The sequence below is a fragment of the Trachemys scripta genome, chromosome 8 (assembly GCF_013100865.1).
Source record: "Trachemys scripta elegans isolate TJP31775 chromosome 8, CAS_Tse_1.0, whole genome shotgun sequence".
NCBI lineage: Eukaryota > Metazoa > Chordata > Testudines > Emydidae > Trachemys > Trachemys scripta.
In genome coordinates, this window is record NC_048305.1 from 74,790,570 (window position 1) to 74,813,633 (window position 23,064).

Genomic DNA, 23,064 nt, shown 5'->3' on the forward strand with positions numbered 1-23,064 from the left:
CACATTTCTGTTTAGCCAAAGTGAGCAGAGATGCCTCGTACTTGTGTGAACAGTGCAGATAACTTCTGCTATGTTTGTGGTGAAGTGACTTTTGCATCACAAAAGCTCAGTATAACCACTATGGTTAAGAAAGCCTATCACCTTTATTTTGGCTGCAAAATTGGAGATCAGGACAAGAGGTGGGCCCCCACACATATGCTGCAACACTTGTGCAACAAATCTTCGCCAGTGGATGAACAGGAAAAGGAAATCTATGCCTTTTGCAGTGGCATTGATTTGGAGAGAGCCAACAGATCATACCCAGCAATTGTTACTTCTGCATGGTGCCTTCAGTTGGGAAAGGTGTGTCAAAGAAGAAAAAGTGGACTGTGCATTATCCAAACATTCCATCAGCTATACGCCCAGTACCCCACGGAGAAGGACTGCCGGTTCCTGATGCATCAGAATCATTCTCACTTGAGTCAGATGAGGAAGAGGATGAAACTTCTGGTCCTGAACCATCAATGTCACAGGACCCACATTTTCTCCCATCCTCCTCCTCTGAACCACACCTCATAACACAAGGTGAACTGAATGACCTTGTCAGGGATTTGGAATTACCCAAGAGTAAGGCAGAGCTGTTGGGCTCCAGACTACAGCAGTGGAATCTCCTGGCAGGTGATGTTAGGGTTTCCATGTTCCGTGACCGTCAAAAGGATCTTGTCCCATTCTTCTTCATGGAAGGTGATCTTGTAGCCTGCAACAACATCGATGGTGTGATGGCAGCCCTCAACATCGTTCACGATCCAGATGAGTGGAGACTGTTCATTGATTCATCGAAGATGAGTCTTAAAGCTGTTTTACTGCATAATGGCAATGTTTTGCCATCAATTCCAGTTGGTCATGCAGTCCATATGAAGGAAACCTATGACAACATGAAACAACTTTTGAGGTGCATAAACTATGACCAACATCAGTGGCAGCTTTGTGGCGATTTGAAGGTTGTTGCTCTCTTGCCTGGTTTGCAGACTGGATACACAAAGTACTGCTGTTTTCTCTGCAAATGGGATAGTCGTGCAAGAGATTCCCACTACATCAAGAAAGATTGGCCACTCCGACAGTCATTGGAGCCTGGGAGGAAAAGTGTTCAGCATCCACCACTTGTTGAATCAAGGAAGATTTTGTTACCACCCTTACACATCAAGCTGAGTCTGATGAAGAACTTTGTCAAGGCCATTGACAAAACACAAGCAGCTTTCAAGTACCTCCGTGGAAAAATTCCAAGGTTAAGTGAAGCTAAGATAAAGGTCCTCAGATTTGTTGGTCCTCAGATTCGTGAACTTCTTCGAGAAGATGCATTTGACCATGCACTGCGGTGGCAAGGAAAAGACAGCATGGAAAGCCTTCCAGTTAGTGGCAATGAATTTTCTCGGAAACAACAAAGCAGACAACTACAGGTTGTTGGTGGAAAACCTCCTCAAGGCATACAAAAGCCTTGGTTGCAACATGTCACTAAAGATACATTTTTTGCACTCTCATCTAGATTTTTTTCCATCGAACTGCGGAGCAGTGAGCGACGAGCACGGTGAGCGATTTCACCAGGACATTGCAACAATGGAGAAACGCTATCAGGGCAAATGGAGCCCATCAATGCTTGCAGACTATTGCTGGACAGTGACAAGAGATGCTCCATTTAATGAATACAAGAGACAAGCCAAGAAGCGCCGAGTAGACACTGAATAGGACTAAACTATGTACATAATAGTTTTTTGCCTTTTGTTTCATAATAAATTTTATTTATATAACCCTTTTGCTGATTTTTAAAGTGTTACATAAACAGGACAGGTGAAATATTATCATGTAAAGCAACCATAAACACATGAAAAGACCTAGGTTTACAATTTATGATTAAAACTCTACTATCTACACAATATACATAGACATAAAATGTAAAAACTTAAATATCTTAGAAACAGTAGCCGATCAGTTGTTTTAATTGTCATATTTGAATTCAGCACATCAAAATACACAATAAATAGCACATTTTATCTCTGAAGCAGACGACTTCTCAAAAATTGTAGACCAGTGTTATGGTTACCCAGAGAAAGAAAGAAAAGCCAAGAAAAAGAAGCCTGATTCTAAAATGTAAAAGCAACAAACTGCCCACATTAGAATTGCTTATAGACTGATGATTCCGGAGTCTTCTGATCTCAAATGCTGGGAAACAAACCCTTGAGGATAAGGGATGATAGATTATTACCAGTTATTAGTAGTATTATTATTATTACTAGTTAGAGCAATGTGTGATCTAGATTCAGCAAAAGTATTTGTAATTTATGTTTCAAGTGGCTGTACCGGGTTTGGTTCCATCTGTAAACTGTCGTTCCTAGTTTGCTGTTCTTCAGACCATAAATGAGCAACTAAGCTCTCTTCTGCTGGCCATCATAGGCCTGAAAGGATAATGTGATTAAATCATGGCTATAGGCCACGGGAAACAAGCAAGTACTGATGTAACCAGATCTGGTGCATCAGTAAGAGGTGTTTAGCCATCTAACAACATTAACTGTGTTTCCTCCATTCTAGCTGCAGCCCATTGGAATCATTCCAAGTCTTTTGTTAAATATTATTGGAGACAAACAGACAGTGATAAATATCAGCTTGCTGCAGCAAATTCCAGATAACAGAAAGGGTTATATCCCTCTCTCGTGTACACATGAAGGGGAGGATTTATTATTTCACACATGAGAAAAACAGATTAGTGTTGATTGTGATAATCAGGAATTCTGTTTTTATAACAACTGATTTATCATGTTTGTTTCCTGATATGCTGACACTTTCTTTTACATTTGTCTTTTATGTTTATTCATTTAGCTGGTTATTTAAAATATATTTTTGTTAGAGGTTTGTCTTATAGGGGCAGGTTTCCTTCCCAAGTACCAGCTGCAGACAACAAAAGAAGAATCCTCTTCTACTTTAGATCATATATAGTTCAATTGGGCCAAATTTTGAGTTTAAATCTGGAGTACTTCCACTGAAGTCAATAAGGTTATTCTGGATTTTTATACTGAGTGGTAACGGAGCAGGCCTGTTGTGTTTATAACGTTTACATTTAACAATACTGAAGATTTGTTCGACTTCGGTGGAATTTTACAAAAATATTATTTTACAGTTTTATAGCACCTTTCACTTACAAAGACTGCAGAATGCTTATAGCAGGTTGACCACTGTACCTGTCCAGACTCATTGTAAGGTTGGGCCATAGGGCTTGAGCCTGCATGGTGCTGAGTATTGGGAGTATTCTGCACCTTGCAGGACTACTGGGCGTTTACAATTTGCTCCCGCTCACTTTAAAGTCAAGGGTAAAACTCCCCAAAACTTCACTGGGAGCTAATCTGACCCCTACATAGAGGGATCTTTTCATCCACTGCTAAATTGCAGACACCTCTGGAGTGAAATGCTGTTAGTGGATATTTTATTTTTTATCTAATAATGTTTACGGCATAACATGGTCTCCCTGTTTTTTACCCATCCACAGAGATGTTTATCCAGAAACATGCTGATTAAATACATTAGTTGGCAGTAGCAATCCCTTAGCACGCGCGGCTGGGAAGACGCCCGGGGCGCGAGCGCTCAGCCCCTGGCAATGACTGTAGCCAGAGGGCGCTGCCCACGCAGCTAGACAGCGGCACAAGAGCCCAGATGAGGGCAAAAGTTTCATGGCGCGGCTGCGCATGCTCGGATGTTTCGGACATGCGCACTAGCCGCAAAGGCCTACCGGTGGCGGGCTGGTTTTGCCTCTCGCCCGCTCTCCTGGTGCCAGCAGGGCCGCGCCTGAGCAGCTGGCCCCAGCCTGCCCTCGCTCCCGGACTCCGCCTCCCGGCTCCCGTCCAGCAGCAGCTCGAACTCCCTCCCCTGCGGCTGTATCGCCTGCTCCCCGCCCCGCTCCATTGTCCCAGCGCCATGTGACCAGCCGCGGTTACAAAGCACTTTTTCTCCTTAGTCATCGCCCTCCGGAGCGCGGAGCCGAGACCGCCGCCGGCAGCGGCCATCGCAGCCCGCCCCAGCCGCCGCCAGCACACAGCCCGCCGGCTCCTCCTGCCCCGGCCGCCCGGAGCCCCCTCGTAAGCAGTCGCTGCCGGCTCCGAGTCCTTAGAGCCGGGCCGCGGGCGCCCGCGGGAACCTGCCGACCCCAGCGAAGGAGACAGGCGGGCGGAGTGCGGGCTCCCATGGGGACGGACAGCGGCAGAGCCAGGATCCTCCTGGACCACGCGGCCACCCTCAACCTGCAGACGGGCAACCTGCTCAACTGGGGCCGGCTGCGCAAGAAGTGCCCGTCCACCCCCAGCGAGGAGGTGAGAGGCTGCCCCCGGCCGGCCTAAAGTCTCCCGGCCGCCGGCCAGGCACAGGCTGCGGCTCTGGGCGGGTGGGGAAGTGTCTGTGAAATACCCCCTTCGCCCGCATGGAGAGGAGGTGACTGGGGTATGAAGCCGCTGCCACCCCTCTCCACTAGGGTTTGAGGTGTGGAACAGAATCTCCACTAAGGTTTGAGGAGTGGCAGTCACTGGGGTAGAGGTGCTGCGAGCAGTCACTTCCGGGGAGGAGGGGGGATGACTCACCTTCTGTAGCTTTAGGATCGGGGCTCTAGCCTCGGATGGCTCAAGTCCCTGCTCTGCTTGATGCAGAGCAGAGTCTTCATACCACATCACCCTGGCTAAGGCCGGAGGAGGGACTGGAACCTGGGTCTCCCCCATCCCAGGTGCTTAGCTTACAAGCTGGTAACAGACATCCAGGCACAGCTCCCTTTGGTGAAAATGTTCCAAAGATTTCAGAATTTTTGAATAAAACAGTTGCTGCAGAAAGGAATTGTTGCCCTCTGGACAGCTCTAATAATTGCTAAGGTAGGGCTAAATTCGGCTACCTTTCTTGTACCAGTACCCCATACCTCATCAGGCGCTAATTATTGACAGAGGAAGGAGTACTTACCTGAGTAAAGTAGTAGGATTTGGTTGCTCTTTACCAACCAAGGACACTAGACTCCTGAATAAGTGAGTGAACCTGAGTGGACTTGTAGTTGCCTAGGTTAGTTTTGAATTTGGTCTATTGTGGATATTAGCTTATGGTACATACAATGCAGCAAATACTCACTGAGAGCATTGCACCGTAAGGGGCATAGTAATAGCCTCCCACAGGAATTTGACTTGGCAGGATTTACTGCAGGGAGTGTTGGTGCTGAAGGTTCAGTCATAGAGCCCATGGGCTTGCTACTGTGGAAATGTGTGGGTCCTTAGGGTTTGGCACACTAAAAGGGTCACTCCCAGGAGACTGGTTTCAGGCTGGGAGACCAAACTCTGTGACTCCATGACAATCCATCTACTATAAAAAATTTGCCACCATGTTGTGTTCTGGTCTTGCCTGTGATGTGCCTCATGATTGTGCTATGGAATCCTATTACAGCTCTGGTCTTTACTGATATGGATCAAAGAGTATCCAGCCTTGCTCTAATATCTGTTTCAAGAAAGAAGGGTGTTACCTTTCTAATAAGAGCCATAGTGAAACATGGTTCTCTGGAAAGGTGCTAATGGATTTTAAAAGTGTGTATAAAGGGGCTCAAGCAACAACACTAGAATTCACACATGGAGTAGTTTTAATTGTATATTTTTGGCTATAAAGTAAATAGGACCATTCCTTTGTGCCTTGTGCATTATAAGATGATGCAATAGTGCGCAGTATGATGATGGTGATAGCTCTTAGGAAACTTTGATGTGTGTTTTAGTCTTGAGACTCCTCTTAATATTACAATCATTACTGTGCTGTTCGAAGACTAGAAGCTTATGACACTTGTTAAAATTTTGAACACTCTTCAGACTATTTTAAAGCTGTTGTATGCCAGGTCTCTCCAGGGCTATTACCTTTGATGGTATGTATTTGGCACCAAACTAATCCCATTAGATTACTGTGGGAATGCCACCCTTTAGAGGTGGTGTGCATAGTGCCATGGGTTTTAGATCTTGTGTGCTATGAAATACATTAAAATTATCTCAGCATTATCACAAGAAATAGTAGTGGTAGCAGCTATCTAGCAATTTGAGACTTGTTCAGTAACTACAGAGATTGTGATTTTTAGAATAGTTGTATGAAAGCAGCATTGGCACCTTAATTGATCTAAAGTGTTATTTTTTATAACTATTAAGATGAGGTACAATGGAGTAGACTTACGGATAAATGCTGAAAAGGGTGATTGGCTGGCACAGACTGTGGGTAATGAAATTATGAAACATTTATTTTTAAAGTTAGTGACTAATTTAGTTGTTGCTGTATGACACCTGTTCAGTGGCCTCGATGAAGTGAATCCGAGGTCTCAGACCAATTCCTAGTGGACAAGTTTCTGCATCACAGATGGCATGCTTGTTGTCAGTCTCAGTAGAAAGCTTAAGAACTGAATAAGCATAGAGATCAAATGATCTTCTCATTCCAGGAGTGAGCCCTTCACAAAAGAAATTAGCTTGAGGGGGAGTTTGTATAGCTGCTGCCCTGGTTGTGCCTAGTCTGTGGTTAAAGCCCAGGTAATGCGGAACTGACACCAAAAAAGGGGACCCAGTTCATTGAAGTTGCAAACTAACATTGCTATTGGGTCAATTTAAGCCGAAGAGTTAGCTTTTATCAACAACATTTTACATAACCTGTGGTTAGATAAAGGTTACTATTAATTCCTGAGAGAGAAAATATGTTTACTTTTGTTTATAAGAATTAACTGTTCCAGGTGACTGAAATCCAAAAAATGAACAAACAACATTAACTGTGGAAAATTAAGTTAAATTTTAACAATGCTACTTTAATATTCAAAGGTGTTTATTGATTCGGATAAGAATTTGACCCAGGTTTTACAAAATGTGAGCCTCAAGTTATGACCTGAGGAGCCCAACTTTAAGAACCCGCTTACAAAGGTGATGTCCAAAGTAAACAAAACATGGTATATTTCTATATTTCTTGGATAAAATGTTTTTTCTTAATCCCAATTTTATTTGGTGGATGTGAGAAGGTGGAAGAGTTGTTAATGAGCAATATTTATAATGTACACCTTCAGCAGTACGTTTTCTTCACCTGAAGTAAATGGATCCTGGGTCACTCCCTTGAGTTGTGCCAAAACAGTCTCAATGCAGCCTCACCTCTTTTGTAATCACCCGGAGGCATTAATTCCTATCTATTGAGACTTGTGTGCAGTCTACCTAGTGCAAAATTTTTATCCTTTCTTTACTATTTCAGATGGTTATAAAACAATCTTTAGACTCTAACATTCACAAATATTCTTGTCTCTTATATTAAACTTTTACATTTGTGGATACCCACTTATACTTTTGGGGCCTGTGTTGGAGTTATTATTTATGCAGGGTATTATCACAACACTGATTTAACTATAAATTCCTTTATTAAATCCAAAGAACAAATGGTATTTATACAATTGCTCTAAACAGCCTAAATAATAAGCTATTTACTACATGCAAACAGTAACAACACTTACAAGTATTTAATCAAATTACTTACAAACAGGCTAAGCCCAGGGGTTCTTAAATCCATATTGATTGGCTCCAACTTTGTCTGGCAGGTATTAGCAGGTACATTTCTACCTGGATAGAAAGCGACCCGATATAACACGAATTCAGATATAACGCGGTAAAGATCTTTCCAAATATTAACGATCTTTCCAAATATTGTTTGTACCGTTAGTTAACTATTGTAAAGCGCTTTTGATAAGAGCGCTTGATTTAAAAAAAAAAAAAAATGTAAAAAAGCGTTGGGGTGCGGGGTCTGGCCAGGGCTTATGTTGCGGGAGGGGGCTCAGGGTTGGGGTGTGGAGCGCTTGCCTGGGGCAGCCCCCATGTGGTGCAAGGGGTGCAGGTGGGAATGTGGAGGCGGGGGTGCAGGTGTCAGGGAGGGCAGGGGGCTGGGAGTGTGTGTGGGGGGGTGCGGGAGTCAGGACAGGGGACTGGGGATGTGGACTGGGGTTGTGGAGGTGCTCCCAACCCCCTGCCCTGAGTGTCTCAAGGCAGGGAGCTGGGTGGGGGGGTATGTGCAGGGGGAGTGCAGAGGCCCCTCCTTTGCTCTGTCCTGCTCCGATTCCACCCCCTTCCCCAAGGCCCCACCCCTGCCTCTTCCTGCCTCCTCTCCCGACTGCACTGTGGACCCGCTCCTCCCCCTCCCTCCCCGAGCGACCTGAGTGCCGGCAAACAGCTGTTTGGTGGTGGGGGAAGCGCTGAGGGGAGGGGTGGAAAGAGGCAGGGGAGCTTGGCTGCTGTTGGGGGCGGAGCCTGCAGCAGGAGCCCCAGGAGCCAGCAGGACCAAGCTTCTGCCCCCGCAGCTGCCTGGCCCTGGGGTCCCGTGCCAGGGCACCCTGTGTTTCACTGTAAATCCGCTTCTACAGTGAACCCTTTAAGAGTTTACTTTTTTATACCCTTCAATAAACAAGTGAAGTCATTGCCAATTATTGGACCTTAACTAAGGTCAGATGAAGCAGTGTTTTATAATACATGAAACCAATTATTGCACCTGGTGCCCAGTCAACCATTATTTTATTTCTGTTACTTCAGCCCAAACCTTAAATAAGTTAACACTGGTATTTAGAAGGGTTACTACAAGTTTAACACCACAACTTGTTCTCATGATGGCTTTCTATTTGGTCACATGCTTTAGGCCTATTGCTCATGCTAATATCCCAACTCAATTTAAAATCATCATTCATCCAAATCTAATGTAGGCCTTTTTCTTAAACCCTGGCTATTCAAGCATGCAACTGTTGCTAAGATTGGGCCCTTTGTGTTTGAGTAAGTTGCCCTGGGAGACAGGAAGCAAATTGTTCATAGAATGGTAGTAAATGTATGAGTATCCATACAGATTTAAAAATAACCGAAAAAGAAAAATAGGGCAATGGCTTACAAATCAGTTGTGTACTGTATATGTCCGATTACTAAACAAGAATGTTCTATGGGGCCAGTTATTCTGTGGAGAGCTGGAAAGACAGTAATGTGTTTACTAAAGCAAAGCCTGCAGTATAAAATAATGTGTAGTAATGATATAATATGATCTGTGTAGTTGTATGATCACAATCCTAGTAAGTTCAATTCTGCATCTGTGACCTCAGGGAAAGTGTTACTGAAAGATAGGATCCTAATTCTAGTCTCTTTGGTGATAGATGATCTGGGAGCACTGACAGTACAAAAAAATAAATAAAAAATGCAGTTAGTAAACGCTAGAAGAGAGGAAGAAGACACTTCCTTTGAGGAGATGGACACCTAATGAATGGTTTATGACTGTTCTTGAAGCTCTGATTCCAGTGTTAAGATATAATGCTCTTCTAATGTCTGATTAAATTGTTACCTTACACAAGATTTTTATTGTCTTAGAGGAAGATGCTCTTTCTTTGCTGAAAGATTGAGATTTCAGGAGTGCTTTTAGGTGAAGGCAGTACAGACCCGAGAAGTTTATGAAGTGCAGTACCCTCCACTACTGACCAATTCTTGGTAAAAGAGGAGTGAGAATAGGATATATAAGCAGAACCGAACTAATTTGTACAAGCAACAAATAGTACTTTGAAGTAAAAATCTTTTCTGTGCCTTTGTGGATAGCATCCTTGGCTCTTTTCCCTCAATCAGCTCCTGTAACTTTCATATAAAGTTCATATAAACCTGTTTTGCCTGTGCACTTGTGGCATAACTCTTAACATTTCATTATATTATTAATTCATTTTTATTTTATAGCTACGCGACTGCATTCAAAAAACGCTGAATGAATGGAGCTCAAAGATCAACCTCGATCTAAACCAGGTGAGGGGTCTACAGTTTCTTTGCAAATAGAATTTAACTGATCAAATATTTTCCCTTTGTCACAGCTTGGTTCAATACTTGTGAAATTAAATAGGTTACTGGAAAGACAAATATTGCTTTTGATAGTTTAATCTATGTTGTTCAACAGAAATAAGACTTAATCAGCATAAATTCCTGGCTAATAAACAAGATTTGTCATTACATACTGGGGCAAATCTCAGATAGTATAGCTCATCTTGAAAATGAATTGCAGCATCTGTATATGCAAACATGGTGGAGTTTCTGAGTTATAGATCTGTTTTGTAAGATCATGCAGACTAAACAATTAGGCCTGGCCACTATTTGTAAGGGAGTTCTCTCTAAGTGAAATGTTAGAATACTACAGGATGTAGTGTTGTTGATTCAGAAGTGACACTTTTCGTTTGAGGTGCCAACTTTCAGATGACACATGAAACCAAGATCCTGACCACTTAACGATATTGAAGATCCTGTGGTTTTTTGTATGGTCACATTTCAATATTAGAGCCCACCTACTAAAATTTGGAAAAATTAAAAAGATGATGCCTGTTTTGTTTTGCTCCATGAATCATGTTAGGATACACTTATAAAAAAAATTAAAATGTTCCCTGCAGTTTTTTAACAAAGATTACTCTGAGTTTGGGATAGAAAATCTCTTCTCTCGCTAATGATACCGTCTTGCACCTTCCTACGTTTCCCTGTACACACACTCTTAGTTTTCCCTTTCTCCTGCCCATTCTCGAGTAGATGTGGAGCAATTAATTGAATTAAAAATAAATATTTATGGTTAATTATATTTTTGTCATTTTTCATAACTGAAGGTGTCAGTCTCATCAGAGGCTAGGTCATGAAATTGTCTAGTTCATCAAAGCTCGCAAAGAGTTGCTTTCTCTCTCAAAATAACTGTCATTTCCCATTGCTCTCAATGAGAGTAGAGCCAAGCTGTCCTTGTGTTAGTGGCCTGTACTGTCAGGAGACAGTGAAACTCTGTCCCATTGAGAATGATGAGAGAGATGGCTTTATCAAAATGGCCATCAACTGAGAGCAGCTTTGGTGTCAGTCCCATTTAGAACAATGAAAAATGGCAGCCATTTTGAAAGAGAGCAGTTTGTCGAATTCTCCAGAAGAACATTATTCATCCTGTGCTAAAGGAGAAACTTTCAGTTATGAAGTATAACTGGAGGGAAAAAAACTAATCCCTCTCTTCCTTTCTTCAAATGTAGTTGATATATTAAGTTTCAGTAAGTTTTAACTGTATGGAAAGTTTCCCAGTATTTTGTTTCCCAAAACATGGTCTAGCACCAGGTGCACAGTTGTTTTAAAGGATTTATTTTTAAGTTAAAGTTAATTTTAATTTTAAGTAATAAAATAATTAATTTACTAGTGAACTCTCAGAAACTTCATGTTCCAAGGAAGTTCTGTAAATTGCAGGGGATATGTTGCATTTGTTGCTTTAAGTTCAAAGCTCAGATAAACCTTAACTGTGGAACCATACGTAGGGCTTCCAAAATATTTAATTTCTAATTTTTCTTCTGGGGGTTTTGCTCTTGGCTCCCTCTCGCTTGACTTGAGGACAGCAGCATGGTAGGTGGAGGGATGATGTCCCCCTGATGAGCCCAGTTGGATATGTTCTTGTAGCTTAGCTCAGCGTTATGGGAGGAGAGAAGAGAATCTTGGCCAGTTGGCTGCTGCATGAGCCTGCAGCCCTGTATGTGTGAGCTTCTCCTATGGTTAGCTTCATATTAAAGACCCCTGTGGGAGTGAAAGAACATGGATGGCTTTCAAGAAGCCATATGCTACTTTACTAACAGCCTCAAAAGTACATCTGTATTTGAGGGCAGAGATAGACCTTGTCATGTAACTCTGGCTTGGTCTACATCTAAATTAGGTCGACCCAGCTATGGAACCCAACCCTCAGGGCAGATGTGGGCAGATCTGTTCAAAGATTTCTTCTGTCAACTTAGCTACCACCACTCAGAGAGGTGGATTACCTATAGCAATGGAAAAAACGGTGGTTCTCAACCAATTTACCATAGCGGGATGCATCCAATACTACCTGTATGGCCCTGAGGATGTCACATGAGCTGCAGCTGTGTGCTGATTGGGCTGCAGGTTGAAAACCACTGGAAAAAAACCCATTTAGTTGCTATAGAAAACATCTACATTAAGGTGCTACAACAGAACAGCCGCAGTGCTGTAGCAGTGTTGCTGGAGTGCCTGTACTGTAGATGTGGCCTTTCTCTTACCTGTTACCCACTCCTTCTCTGCTCTGGTGTTGGAGTAGGCTGGGCCCCTCTAAAGTCTGGAAGCACTAAGTTACTTCCTTTATTGTATTTTATGCTGATTTTTTTATTTTATTTTATTTTATTTTTATCCTGGTATAAGGCTTTTGTTGTAACAGTTAATGCATTCTTCAGAGGATTATTAACTTTCTAATATTGACAAACTGCTCCTAAATGTTATGTATTTACTTCAGGAAATGCCAGATGTCCTGGAATGTAATGTAGATCAGGCAATGGAAAAGATAAATCCTGAAGAAAGGGAAGAATTGAAAGTGTCAGGTAAGGAATGAAAAAATGTACTCTTGCTTTGCAGAATATACTTTAAATTTAGGGAACTTAAAAGAACTAAATAGCTTTGCTCTGGCTAGCAGGCTTGTTTACTTGGGTTTTATAGCAGGATCTGTTCAGTGGGAGCAGGGCTTGTGTCTTAAGTTTCTTCATGAATATTAATTAAATAGAGAAGCGTGTTTCTGGGATGGGACGAGGAGGAAAAGAGGAGAGTGGAAATGAGAGAGGAAAAGGACATACTGAGTAACCTGATGAGACATCATGTGCCCCACTGTTCAAATGTGATTGAGACTATGTCTGCACAGGATAAGAAAAACAATGGGTGGCCCAGGTCAGCTGACTTGGGCTTGTGGAGCTTGGGTTCTGTGTCTGAAAAATTGCTGTGTAGAGGTTCAGGCTCGGACTGGAGCCTAAGCTCAGGGTCCCTGAGAGGGTGGAGGATCTGAAAGCTTGGGTTCCCTCCCAACATCTACACAGCAATTTTTAGTCCCCTGAGCTCAAGCCCTGCAAGTGACCCAGGCTAGCTGCAGCCATGCTCTAGGGCTTTTTATCCCCATGTAGATATACAGTGAGATTCAAAATACTAGAATTCCATTCCCATCTTTTTGACTCACTTTGGTCAAGTCATTTGATTTCTCTGTCTCAGGCAGGTCATGTCTACTTGGGCAAATTGTATTGATTTAACAAAATTGGTTTAGAAATGGATTTAGTTAATGGGTGAATCCTCCTGATAAACACTCTTAGGCTGGTGAGATTTGCATTCATGTAACTAAATTGATATAGGGTATGTGGGACAGCACTGCTCCAGCAATCCTTAGCTGCTGGAACAGTCTTTGGGTCTGTTGCTGCAAGGGGCTGGTATACATGTAGCTTGAGCAGCAGTTGAACTAAATCCTTAGGTCTGGTCTGTGCTAGGAAGTTAGGTTGGTATGACTCTTGCTCAGGGGTGTGAAATGATACAGTGCAGACAGTGCTAGGTCGATGGGAGAATTCTGTCTCTTGTGGTGGTGGAGTACCTACTCTGATGGGAGACCTCCACCTTCCCCCACCCAGGTGGGGTAGGTAATGTCTTCACTGAGGAGCTGAAGAGGTTTATATGTAGACATACTCTTAGTTTTTAACAAAACTGAGGCTTGGTCTACCCTATAGAGTTAGGGCAACATAAGGCAGCTTATGTGTACCTAATTATGTCAGTGTCTAGAATGCTGCTTCTGCTGAAGTAAGTGGCCTGCTACACTGACATCATAACTTCACCTCCACAAGAGATGTAGTGTTTATGTGGATATAGTTAGGGTGACGCAGTGTCCCTGTTGAGGCTGCTGTCACTCACGTCAGGGGTTGGCTGTCATTCTTCTCAGTTTCATGGCTGCTATTCTCTCTACTCTGGGAGGGGGGAGAGACTCACAGCTGGAGCCCTGAAATTGACAAGAATGTTAATTTCACTGCTGGTAGGCTCTCTGTTGTGAAATTGAGCCTGGTACCATGCTCACAGCTGCCCCTCCCTCAGATATCAGCCCAGTGCCAGATTCTCAGCTGGATCCCCATCCCAGACTGATAGTTTGAGCTGTGAGCCCAGCCTGGGGATCAATTTCAAAGCAGGAAGCCTATCAGCAATGAAATTGACATTCTTGTTAATTTCAGGGCTCTGGCTGGGAGCCCCTGCTGCTTTGATCTGAGGCAGCCATGAAATTGCAAGAATGTAAATTTCACTTTTGGCAGGCTCCATGCTGTGAAATTGAGCCTCAGCCAGGCTCACAGTGCTGGCTGTCACCTCAAGGTAGGTGGGGGGCTCCAGCTGTGAACCCCACACTCAGCTGTCAGTGTACTGCAATGCCCCACTTCAGTTGGTGCAGGTGCTCCTGGTAAGGATGTGCACTGCCGGCAGAAGGAGAGTTGTGTGGACACCAACAGCTGATTGAATTACCGCAGTGGTTGTTGGTCGACCTAAATTAAGCCGACCTAATTTTTGTAGTGTAGACAAGCCCTACACTAAATCAAAGGAAGGCACTCTTAGACCAGTTTGAGAGTCCACACCAGTGAGTTTCATTGACTTAATTAAATCCGTTTCTAAATGGATTTAGTTAAATTGGTGCTCAAACTGTATAAGCTAGTTCTTAAGGAAGCTTTGAGGCTTCCCTACATTGCGTTGGGGATGAAGAATTATTGGGGAGTATAAGGGTGGCATAAAGACTTCTGTAACTGGCTTTGCTAGACCCAAGGTTCTGGCTGTATCTTTTTTTTTTTTTTTTTTTAAGTGTGTGAGTGCACCTAATATTTCTATTGATACCCTCATGGGCAGTCCAAGAATAAATCTTCAGATAGTGTTATAGAAAGGACCCATGTGCTGTTGTTAAAAGCAGAATATCCATAAATGTTACCCTTCAGTGCCTGATAAGCCAGATGACAGCAGTACAAACTTTCATATCTTTATTTAGGATGAGTCAGAATTTGTCTGCTGTTAAGACCTGCATTAACATGTCTAGATACTCTATACAGCTTTTAATTATTCCACCTTCCCCAAGCAGATTTTAAATGCATTTTTGCAAACCTTTGCCTCCTTTTTCCTTTAACACTAGGGTTGTCCAAAAAATGACTAGTAAATCCTGTAATTAAGGACTAACACTGGAGGCACAATTCTATTATAATCTATCCAGGTTACAGAATGGTAGTCCTGTTAGTCTGTATCAGCAAAAACAACGAGGAGTTGTTGTGGCACCTTATAGACTAACAAATTTATTTGGGCATAAGCTTTCGTAGGCTAAACCCACTTCATCAGATGCATGGAGTGGAAAATACAGTAGGAAGATATATATAGCAGTACATGAAAAGATGGGAGTTGCCTTACCCAGTGGAGGGTCAAGACAAAGCAATTGAAGTGGGCTATAAACAGGATGAAGTCTATAAGGTGCCGCAAGTACTCCTCGTTGTTTTTTTGTTTGTTTTTTAATGATCTATCCAGTGGAATATGATGAATTTGAGGGGGGAAGGTCAAACTATAGAGAGAAGTGTTAAATTTTGAGCCTCGGTAAGTTGGGGAGGGAAGTCTGTTGGTTCTATGAGGTTAACTGTTTTAAAAACAAACTTGTCATTATGATTGTTGCTTAAAGTACCAAAACACTTACATCTCTGTTTCACCTGTACAAGAGACTACCCTTATTAGGTAACCTCCTGTCTTAAGAGACTTCTGAAGATATCTCCAAAACATAATAACTACAGTTCTGTTTCACCTTTTAGAACACCACTTTTAAACATCTCTCAATTCCTTAAGAGGCTGGCATGTGTCCTAAGCATTCTTTATTAGATCTTGCCAAAATGTAGGATTGATACAATCTAGTACATAGCTGGGAATGTAACTGCACTGTATATTTTGCTGTATATTCTCTAACAGCTGGAGCTGGTTTTAGGTATTAACTCACATTTCTTTGGTGTGCAGCAAAACTTTTCATCGCAGGATCAAACTCTTCTTCAATCAGAGATGCAGTTGATATGGGTAAGTGCAAAACTGAAACTTGTGTGCAACGCTTTCTACTTTCTGATTGTTAAAAAAATTCTTCAATTTGTAATACTTGGATTTTAGGTTCTCTTCCTCTGTGCTGAAGAGGGGAATTTTACATTTGCCTTGATTTATTCTGCAATTTCTCTAGCAGTTGTAATACTCTTAAAAGTAAAATGGCCAAAATTACTAAATTAAGTTCTAATTTATATGTTGGTTCTGTTCATATTAACGGATTAAATATAATATAGACTCAGATCCCCAAACTTCAACTGGATCTGTGTGCACAGCCCCTTATTCTGGTAGGTACAAGAGCCCATCTCTGTGGATCTAATTGCATGAATAAAGTTGCTTTATACCAGATTAATTAAAAAAAAAAAAAAAAACTGTTCGGCATAAGATGTGTAATTGATTCTCTTATCTGATGCTGAGGTGATTGTTGAAACAGTAAATGTTTTCCAATTTTAATTTGCTCCTTGTCTACTTCTGAACACTATAGAAACTGCAATATTGATGTCTCATTCTATGTGATGCTTGTTTCAGCAATGTAACATTAATGCTGCAACAGCAAATTTAAAATATTTATTTTATTAAAAGCGAATATATAGGGTTACCATATTTGAACATTCAAAAAAGAGGACACTCCACGGAGGGTGTCTGCCCCGCCCACAGTCCACCCCCACTCCTTCCACGCTCTGCCCCAGGTCCTGCCCCCTCCGCACTCAGCCCCGCCACCGCACCCCTCCTCACCCCCTGGTCCGCCGCTGGCTTGCTGTATCCCTCCTCAGTTCCCCACCCACCGCTTGCCTCCTGCCACTCACCTCCTCACTCCCCTGCCAGAAGTCCCCATGCCTAGCCCAAGAACCCCCGCCTGCCGCTGGCTCACCGCTTGCCTCGTCACTCCCGCCCACCCACCCGCCACTTGCTCACTCGCCTCTTCAACCGCCGCTGCCCTTTTCACCCTCACCCCCGCCTGCCGCTGGCTTGCCGCCTGCCTCCTCACCCTCCCGCCCACTGCTGGCTCCCTCACCGCTTGCCTCTTCACCGCTCGCCTCTTCACCCTGCAGTGTGGGCAGCCCTAGGCACAGAGGCAGAGGGGGTCTCCACATGCTTGCATCAGCTCCCTCCTGCCGCCCCAGGTAAGCACTGCCGGGACTCCCCACCTCGCCCCCCGACAGATCCCTCTGGCTCTTAGGGTTGGGTCAGGGTGTATGTGGAGGGCTCTCTGCACGCTGCCGGCGCCTGCAAGCCCTGCTCCGTGGCTCCAGCAGCTCCCATCTAGGGTTACCATACATCCGTATTTTCCCGGACGTTTTTAGATATTTAAAAATTCCTCCCGGACGGCAATTTAAGAACTAAAAAGCCAGACATGTCTTGGAAAATACAGATGTATGGCAACCCTAGAATATAATGCTAATAAAAGGTGTTATATTGACAGCATCTGTCTGAAGTTGTTTGTCCAAAGAGGAGCTAAGCATGTACCGCAAATTCTTAAAGGAAGTAAGCAAGAACACTGACTTTTTTACCACCTTGAAAGTTCATTGGGTTTGAAGGATTCCTGAGGGTCAGAAAATATCAAAAGACAAGAGAACTAGACGCTTAAAATTTGTTTAACAAATGTGTGTGAAAATCCTGGAATCACTTATAAAAGCACTTCGATTTTTAAGGATAGACATCTTACAGATGGTAAATCTCTTAATTTAACTTTAGCACTTTTAAATTCCCTGAAGATATCCCTAGTATCAATAAGGAAAATTAAATTGATATATACAGTAACTCCTCACTTAAAGTCATCCCGGTTAATGTTGTTTCGTTGTTACGTTGCTGATCAATTAGGGAACATGCTCGTTTAAAGTTGTGCAATGCTCCCTCTAACATTGTTTGGCAGCCACCTGCTTTGTCCACTGCTTGCAGGAAGAGCAGCCCATTGCAGCTAGCTGGTGGGGGCTTGAAACCAGGGTGGACCGGCAGCACCCTATTAGCTCCCCACTCCCCTAAATTCCCTATGCAGCAGCTGCCTGCAGTTCAGCTGTGTCCCTCCCCCCACTGCCATGTGCTGCTCCTGCCCTCTAACTTGGAGCTGCTCCCCGAGACTCCTGCTTGCTGTGTGGGGGGGAGGGAAGAAAGGGGGGGCTAATGTCCGGGTGTCCCCCTCCCTCCTCCTGCACCCCGCTTACCCCATCTTCCATAGAGCAGGGGGGACACATGAGGAGGGAGGGAGCTTGCAGCAGCTGCGGTCTCAGCAAGCTGTTCTAATTAACAAGGCAGTGTACTTAAGGGAAATGCGCATATCTCCCTCCATTCCTGCTGCCTTGTGTAGAGAGAGTGTTAACCCTTGAAGGCTCAGCCAATTGCAAGTCCAACATTTAGCAGTAAGGGAAATATCCCACCCTCTGACTCCTCCACCTCAACCAAGTTTCACAATCATCACTGTGTACCAGTATTAAATTTTGTTTCAAACTTATACTGTGTGTGTGTGAGTGATGTGTGTATATATAATGTGTGTGTGTCTTTTGTCTGGTGAGAAAAATTGCCCTGGAATCTAACCCCCTCATTTACATTAATTCTTATGGGAAATTGGATTCGCTTAACATCGTTTCGCTTAAAGTCACATTTTTTCAGGAACATAACTACAACATTAAGTGAGGAGTTACTGTACACTCTTTTTCAAAGGCATCAAAATCTGACTAATGACTGTTAAATAGCGTTTCATAGAAAACCATTAAAGGGGTTGGAGACCAGGTATAGATGAAAATTACAAATCAGAAATTGAGTAAAGAACAGATATTCTAATTCCATTATAGTATTCTTTTCAGTTGCTTCTAGTCACTTATGTAAACAAGATTTCAAAGTCACTTTCAGTTTTAATAGTTTTATTTTTATAGTTCAACTATTGACAGATTCTGCTCTGCTAATGTACAAAGTAAACCAGAATAATGTACATAATGAATTTAATTCAAATTACACCTTTCTTGTTGGACCTTGTCCTCTTCCAAATTTATCTTAATTTGGGTAAGTCAGCGGAGGGTGGAAAGAGATCACTTTGAGGGTACATCTACACTGAGTTAGGGGTGTGATTCCCAACTCATGTAGACATGCTTGTGCTAGCTCTCTTCAAGCTAGCAGAGTAAAAACAGAAGTGTAACTGCAAAGCACGGGCAGCAATGAAGATTGTCACAAGCTATATGTGCCAAGTACATACCCCTGGGTTCAAGTAGGTTTGTACTTGGCATGGCTAGTCATGCTGCTACGCTACTATTTTTAGTGTGTGTTCGATGGGAGCTAGCGTAAGTATGTCTACATGAGCTGAGAATCACACCCATAGCTCATAGTGTAGACGTACGCGGATAGCATGCCAGATGACCATAAGTTTGTTAGCAACAAAAGGAAAATGAGATTTACCTTTATGCTTCAATTCACTATGTAATTTATAAGTCTTTCAGATATGCACTTAACAGATAATTCAGAGAGATGCAAGGGTGGTCTGCCAGTTTAAGTTGATTTAATTTCATTCATGTTTACCCCAGAAGCCTCCCATAACTTGGATAACCTTTACAAAGTTCTCCTGTGTATATGATGTCCCAAACTTTGCCACAATCTTACTTTTAATCACAATCATGTTAAGTCCAGATCCATTCTGTTCAGTATTGGTTTTCAATTAAGTCCTCAGTCACAGTGGCATGTAAATAGCCCTTCTGAGTGTTTCTTCATGGTTCTTTACCAGTGTTTGGCAACTGTGCAGGGGGAGGGTCATAGACTAGAACAAGAGGTCAAAAGTGCAACCAGTAATAAGGATGAGATAAATCAGCCAATCTTGATGTAAAATCAAAGATGTTAATATTGAAAAAGGAATAGAGAGATACAGACTCTGTTCAAGAAGTTGTTTTTCGCCACAAGATTGTATCTGAAATTCAGTTTTTAGCTCCATATTTGATTCTTAGCTAGATACAGACATTCAGTTACTGTCCTTGGGTACAAAGATTCTTTGAGGCTCTAAAATGGTGATTCAGAAATGAAAGTGGCGTAAAGCTGAGTATATGCTCATGTTTTTGAAAGATATCTTGTCGTGCTTACTGTTTATCATCTTATCTCAGCGTGAATTCTCTCTCTCTCTCTCTCTTTTTTTTTTTTTCCTCAGCATGTTCTGCCCTGGGGGTTGCCCACTTAGATTCTGTGATCATTGCTCCACCTCCTATTGAAGATGGAATTAATCTTTCTTTGGCGTATTTACAGCCTTACTGGGGAGAACTTGAGAACTTAGTTCAACACAAAAAGATTGTTGCCATAGGTACCTCTGATCTAGATAAAACACTGTTAGAGCAACTGTACCTGTGGTCACAGGTAAGGACAGACTGTTCAACCATAGTAACTCTGAGGCATGGTATTTACTATTGTTTTCTTGGTATGCCACATATCCAGCTTGAAAAATAAGACTTTCATTTTAAAATTAAAATATTGATTACACTAATCTGTGTTTCTCAAAGGTATATTGGAAAGCAAAGGATGAGTTTTGAAACTTCTTGTAATTGATTACAAATTATAAGTATAAATAGTGCTATTTTTTTAACTAAAACTCTTCAATTTTAATCCAAGTTTTAAAAAAGAAATCCCCTTACTCCTGAGGGAATTCTGCACCAAAAAATAAAAATTCCGCACACAATATTTTAAAATTCTGCATATTTTATTGGTCAATAAATAAATGTGGAGGCTCCAGCATGGCAGTGGGGAGCACGGAGGTGGGAGATCACCCTGCAGCCCCCCTCTCTTCTTTCCCCCTCCCCTCCCCACGAACATGGACTCAGCGGTGAGGCTGCACCCAACCCTGACACAGCACAAGGACCAGGCCTGCCCCCGAAACACCCCGGGGCCCTGCCCCTCCATGCCAGGTTTACCAAGATGGCAAGTCAGAGGGACAGTGTTTCACACGCACGCCCAACCCTGGCACCCGATCCAGGTGTGGGGCAAGCAGGCTCGGCCTGGCTGGATCCAAGTGGGAGGAGGGGAGGGGGATCCAAGTGTGTGATGAGAGGGTTCTGTGCGGGGCAATCTGGCTGCGGGCAGCTTGGTAGGGGGGATCTGGATGCACAGGGGCTTGTTGGGGGTTCTGCATGCCGGGGGAATGGGACTCTGCAGGGCAATCCAGGTGAAGGTGTGTGGGCCTCAATGGGGGGGGAGGGGTCTGCATGAAGGGGGATGGGGTTCAGTGGGGGGGGTCGGTGTGACAGGCTCAGCGGAGGTCCAAGTGCTGGGGCAGTGGGGCTCAGTGGGGTGGGGCTCAGGTTCAGGGGGCTCATCAGGGTGGTCCAAGTCCAGGGGATGGGGATATAGGTGGTGGGGGGCTCAACAGGGGATGGTCTGGGTGTAGGGGTGGGGCTCAGGGAGGGTCCGGGTGCAGGGGGATTCTGGATGCATGGGGGGTAGGGTGCAGTGGGAGGTGATTGGGGGGGGCGCTGGATGCAGGGGTGAGGCTCAGTGAGGTGGGGGTTCAGGTACAGGGGGCTCAGTGGGTAGTTCAGGGTGTGGAAGGGTGAGGCTTGGCAGAAGAATCTGGGTATGGGGTGGTCTGGATGCATGGGGGTTGGGCAGACGCAGGAACAGCTCCCTGTACAGTGACCCCTTACCCTGTGGTAGAGGAGTGATGGGGACAGACAGCAGAGGTAGAGTGGGTGGCGCTTCCTGCACCTGGGGGAGGTTTTTGGGGGTCGGTCTGACTCAGCCTGGAAGAGGAAGAGGACGGTCCCGTCCTGCCCAGACTAGCAGAGACTGGCAGCTGAGCTGCTAGCAGGGTAGGAGCCACCGGATGGGAAGTCCCCAGCTGCCTCACCTTCTTTTCCCCCTGCAGTGATTTCCCTTTTTGCTAGCTGCTCTAGGAACCCAAAATGGTGTCCCTGTGCTGCTAGAGAGGGGCGTGTGACCGTTCTTGCAGCTTCCCTTTGCTTTCCTGTCAGAAAGCATTTTCCTGTGGGAAGTAAAGAAATCTGTAGGGGACGTGAATTCTGCACGTGCGCAGTGGCACAGAATTCCCCCAGGAATATTACCTGAATCTTTTTACATTTTTTAGCCTCTATTTGGATACAGTTCCTTTCAGGAAGATATCATTAGAATACCAAGCTTAACTGTAAAAGCTAGGCAAATTATGTGTCCTTCTGCACATGGATCAAACAATGGGAACTGTTCTTTGTGGAACGTAACTGACCTTCTCCCAGAGACTGAATGTGTCACTTCCATAACATTCAAATCGTGCAAGTCTCCATTTATCTGCGCCATGTGCTTGTTATTGAGCTGATTACATTCTAATCATATTACTATTAGTATATGTTAACTGTTTGTTCAGAATCCTCCAAGCTCTGTAAAATTGATATAAATTCATAACTATGTATCCTTATGGGTCCTGATAAGAGTCTTGATTTGTACTGTTTTTGCTGTCCTACTTAAGTAAAGCGGAGGGGGGGGGAAATCGTACTCTGGCCAGTATTGGCCACTAATGTTCTGACATGATGAATGTGTGTATTCTTTGTTTGTGAGAGCCTGATCAGAAGTCATTGAATTCACTGGAGAAAAATCCCTTTCACTTCAGTGGGTTTTGGATTAGGCCCCTAGTTAGGTGTGTGGACAGCTGCAAATTTCTATCCACAAGAAGAATGAAAATTAATTATGTATTGCATTATTTGTAGTCTAGTGTTTTTCTTTTAGAACTATCCTCCTGTTTTACTGAAACAAAGGGCTGCTGATATTAATGACCACAATAGACAAGAAGCCAAACATTATTCGTTATGCATAGTCTACTGAAGTGAGACCCTGTCATCATTCTGGGTCTTATGTTGCAAGGAGATGAGTTCAGTCACTACAGCCAATAGGACTTGTGTGCTAGACAGCATCTTGCAGGATCAGGCTTGTGCTCTGTTCAGTTTTTTGGAGTCTAAAACAAGATTAAAGTCAAATTGCTCAAAATAACCATACAGAGCAGATTTTATTCAACAGTAAAGGACGCTTATACGTGTCTAAAGTAGAAGAAACCTATTAATGTGACTTTCCATCTGAAGGATCTCTCTCTCTTTTACAGGTGAAACCACATAGTAACCAGGTAAATTTAGCTTCCTGTTGTGTGATGCCACCTGACCTCACAGCATTTGCAAAACAATTTGACATCCAGCTGTTGACTCATAACGATCCAAAAGGTAAGGCT

The 23,064-nt window shown here is 43.5% G+C and overlaps 2 protein-coding genes across 6 annotated transcripts in view; one reads left to right on the top strand and one right to left on the bottom strand.

Moving 5' to 3' along the window:
• Positions 1-4,859, bottom strand: part of LOC117881252 (very-long-chain enoyl-CoA reductase-like) — a 66,001-nt gene extending 61,142 nt beyond the window's left edge. For 2 of the 4 annotated variants that reach the window (XM_034778250.1, XM_034778248.1), the window contains exon 1: positions 4,596-4,859. In XM_034778250.1, the coding sequence (XP_034634141.1) occupies positions 4,596-4,730 (135 nt within the window). In that variant the 5' untranslated portion in view covers positions 4,731-4,859. The remainder of the gene's footprint in view (positions 1-4,595) is intronic. The other 2 variants (XM_034778247.1, XM_034778251.1) reach the window with 2 other exon arrangements.
• GCLM (glutamate-cysteine ligase modifier subunit) overlaps positions 1-23,064 on the top strand; it is a 33,293-nt gene that overhangs the window by 5,122 nt on the left and 5,107 nt on the right. The window contains exons 2-7 of one of the 2 annotated variants that reach the window (XM_034778253.1): positions 3,980-4,331; positions 9,732-9,797; positions 12,292-12,376; positions 15,819-15,875; positions 20,017-20,219; positions 22,942-23,056. In XM_034778253.1, coding sequence (XP_034634144.1) covers positions 4,206-4,331; positions 9,732-9,797; positions 12,292-12,376; positions 15,819-15,875; positions 20,017-20,219; positions 22,942-23,056 — 652 coding nt within the window. In that variant the 5' untranslated portion in view covers positions 3,980-4,205. Of the gene's footprint in view, positions 1-3,745; positions 4,332-9,731; positions 9,798-12,291; positions 12,377-15,818; positions 15,876-20,016; positions 20,220-22,941; positions 23,057-23,064 lie in introns of those variants that run through there. The other variant, XM_034778252.1, reaches the window with a different exon arrangement.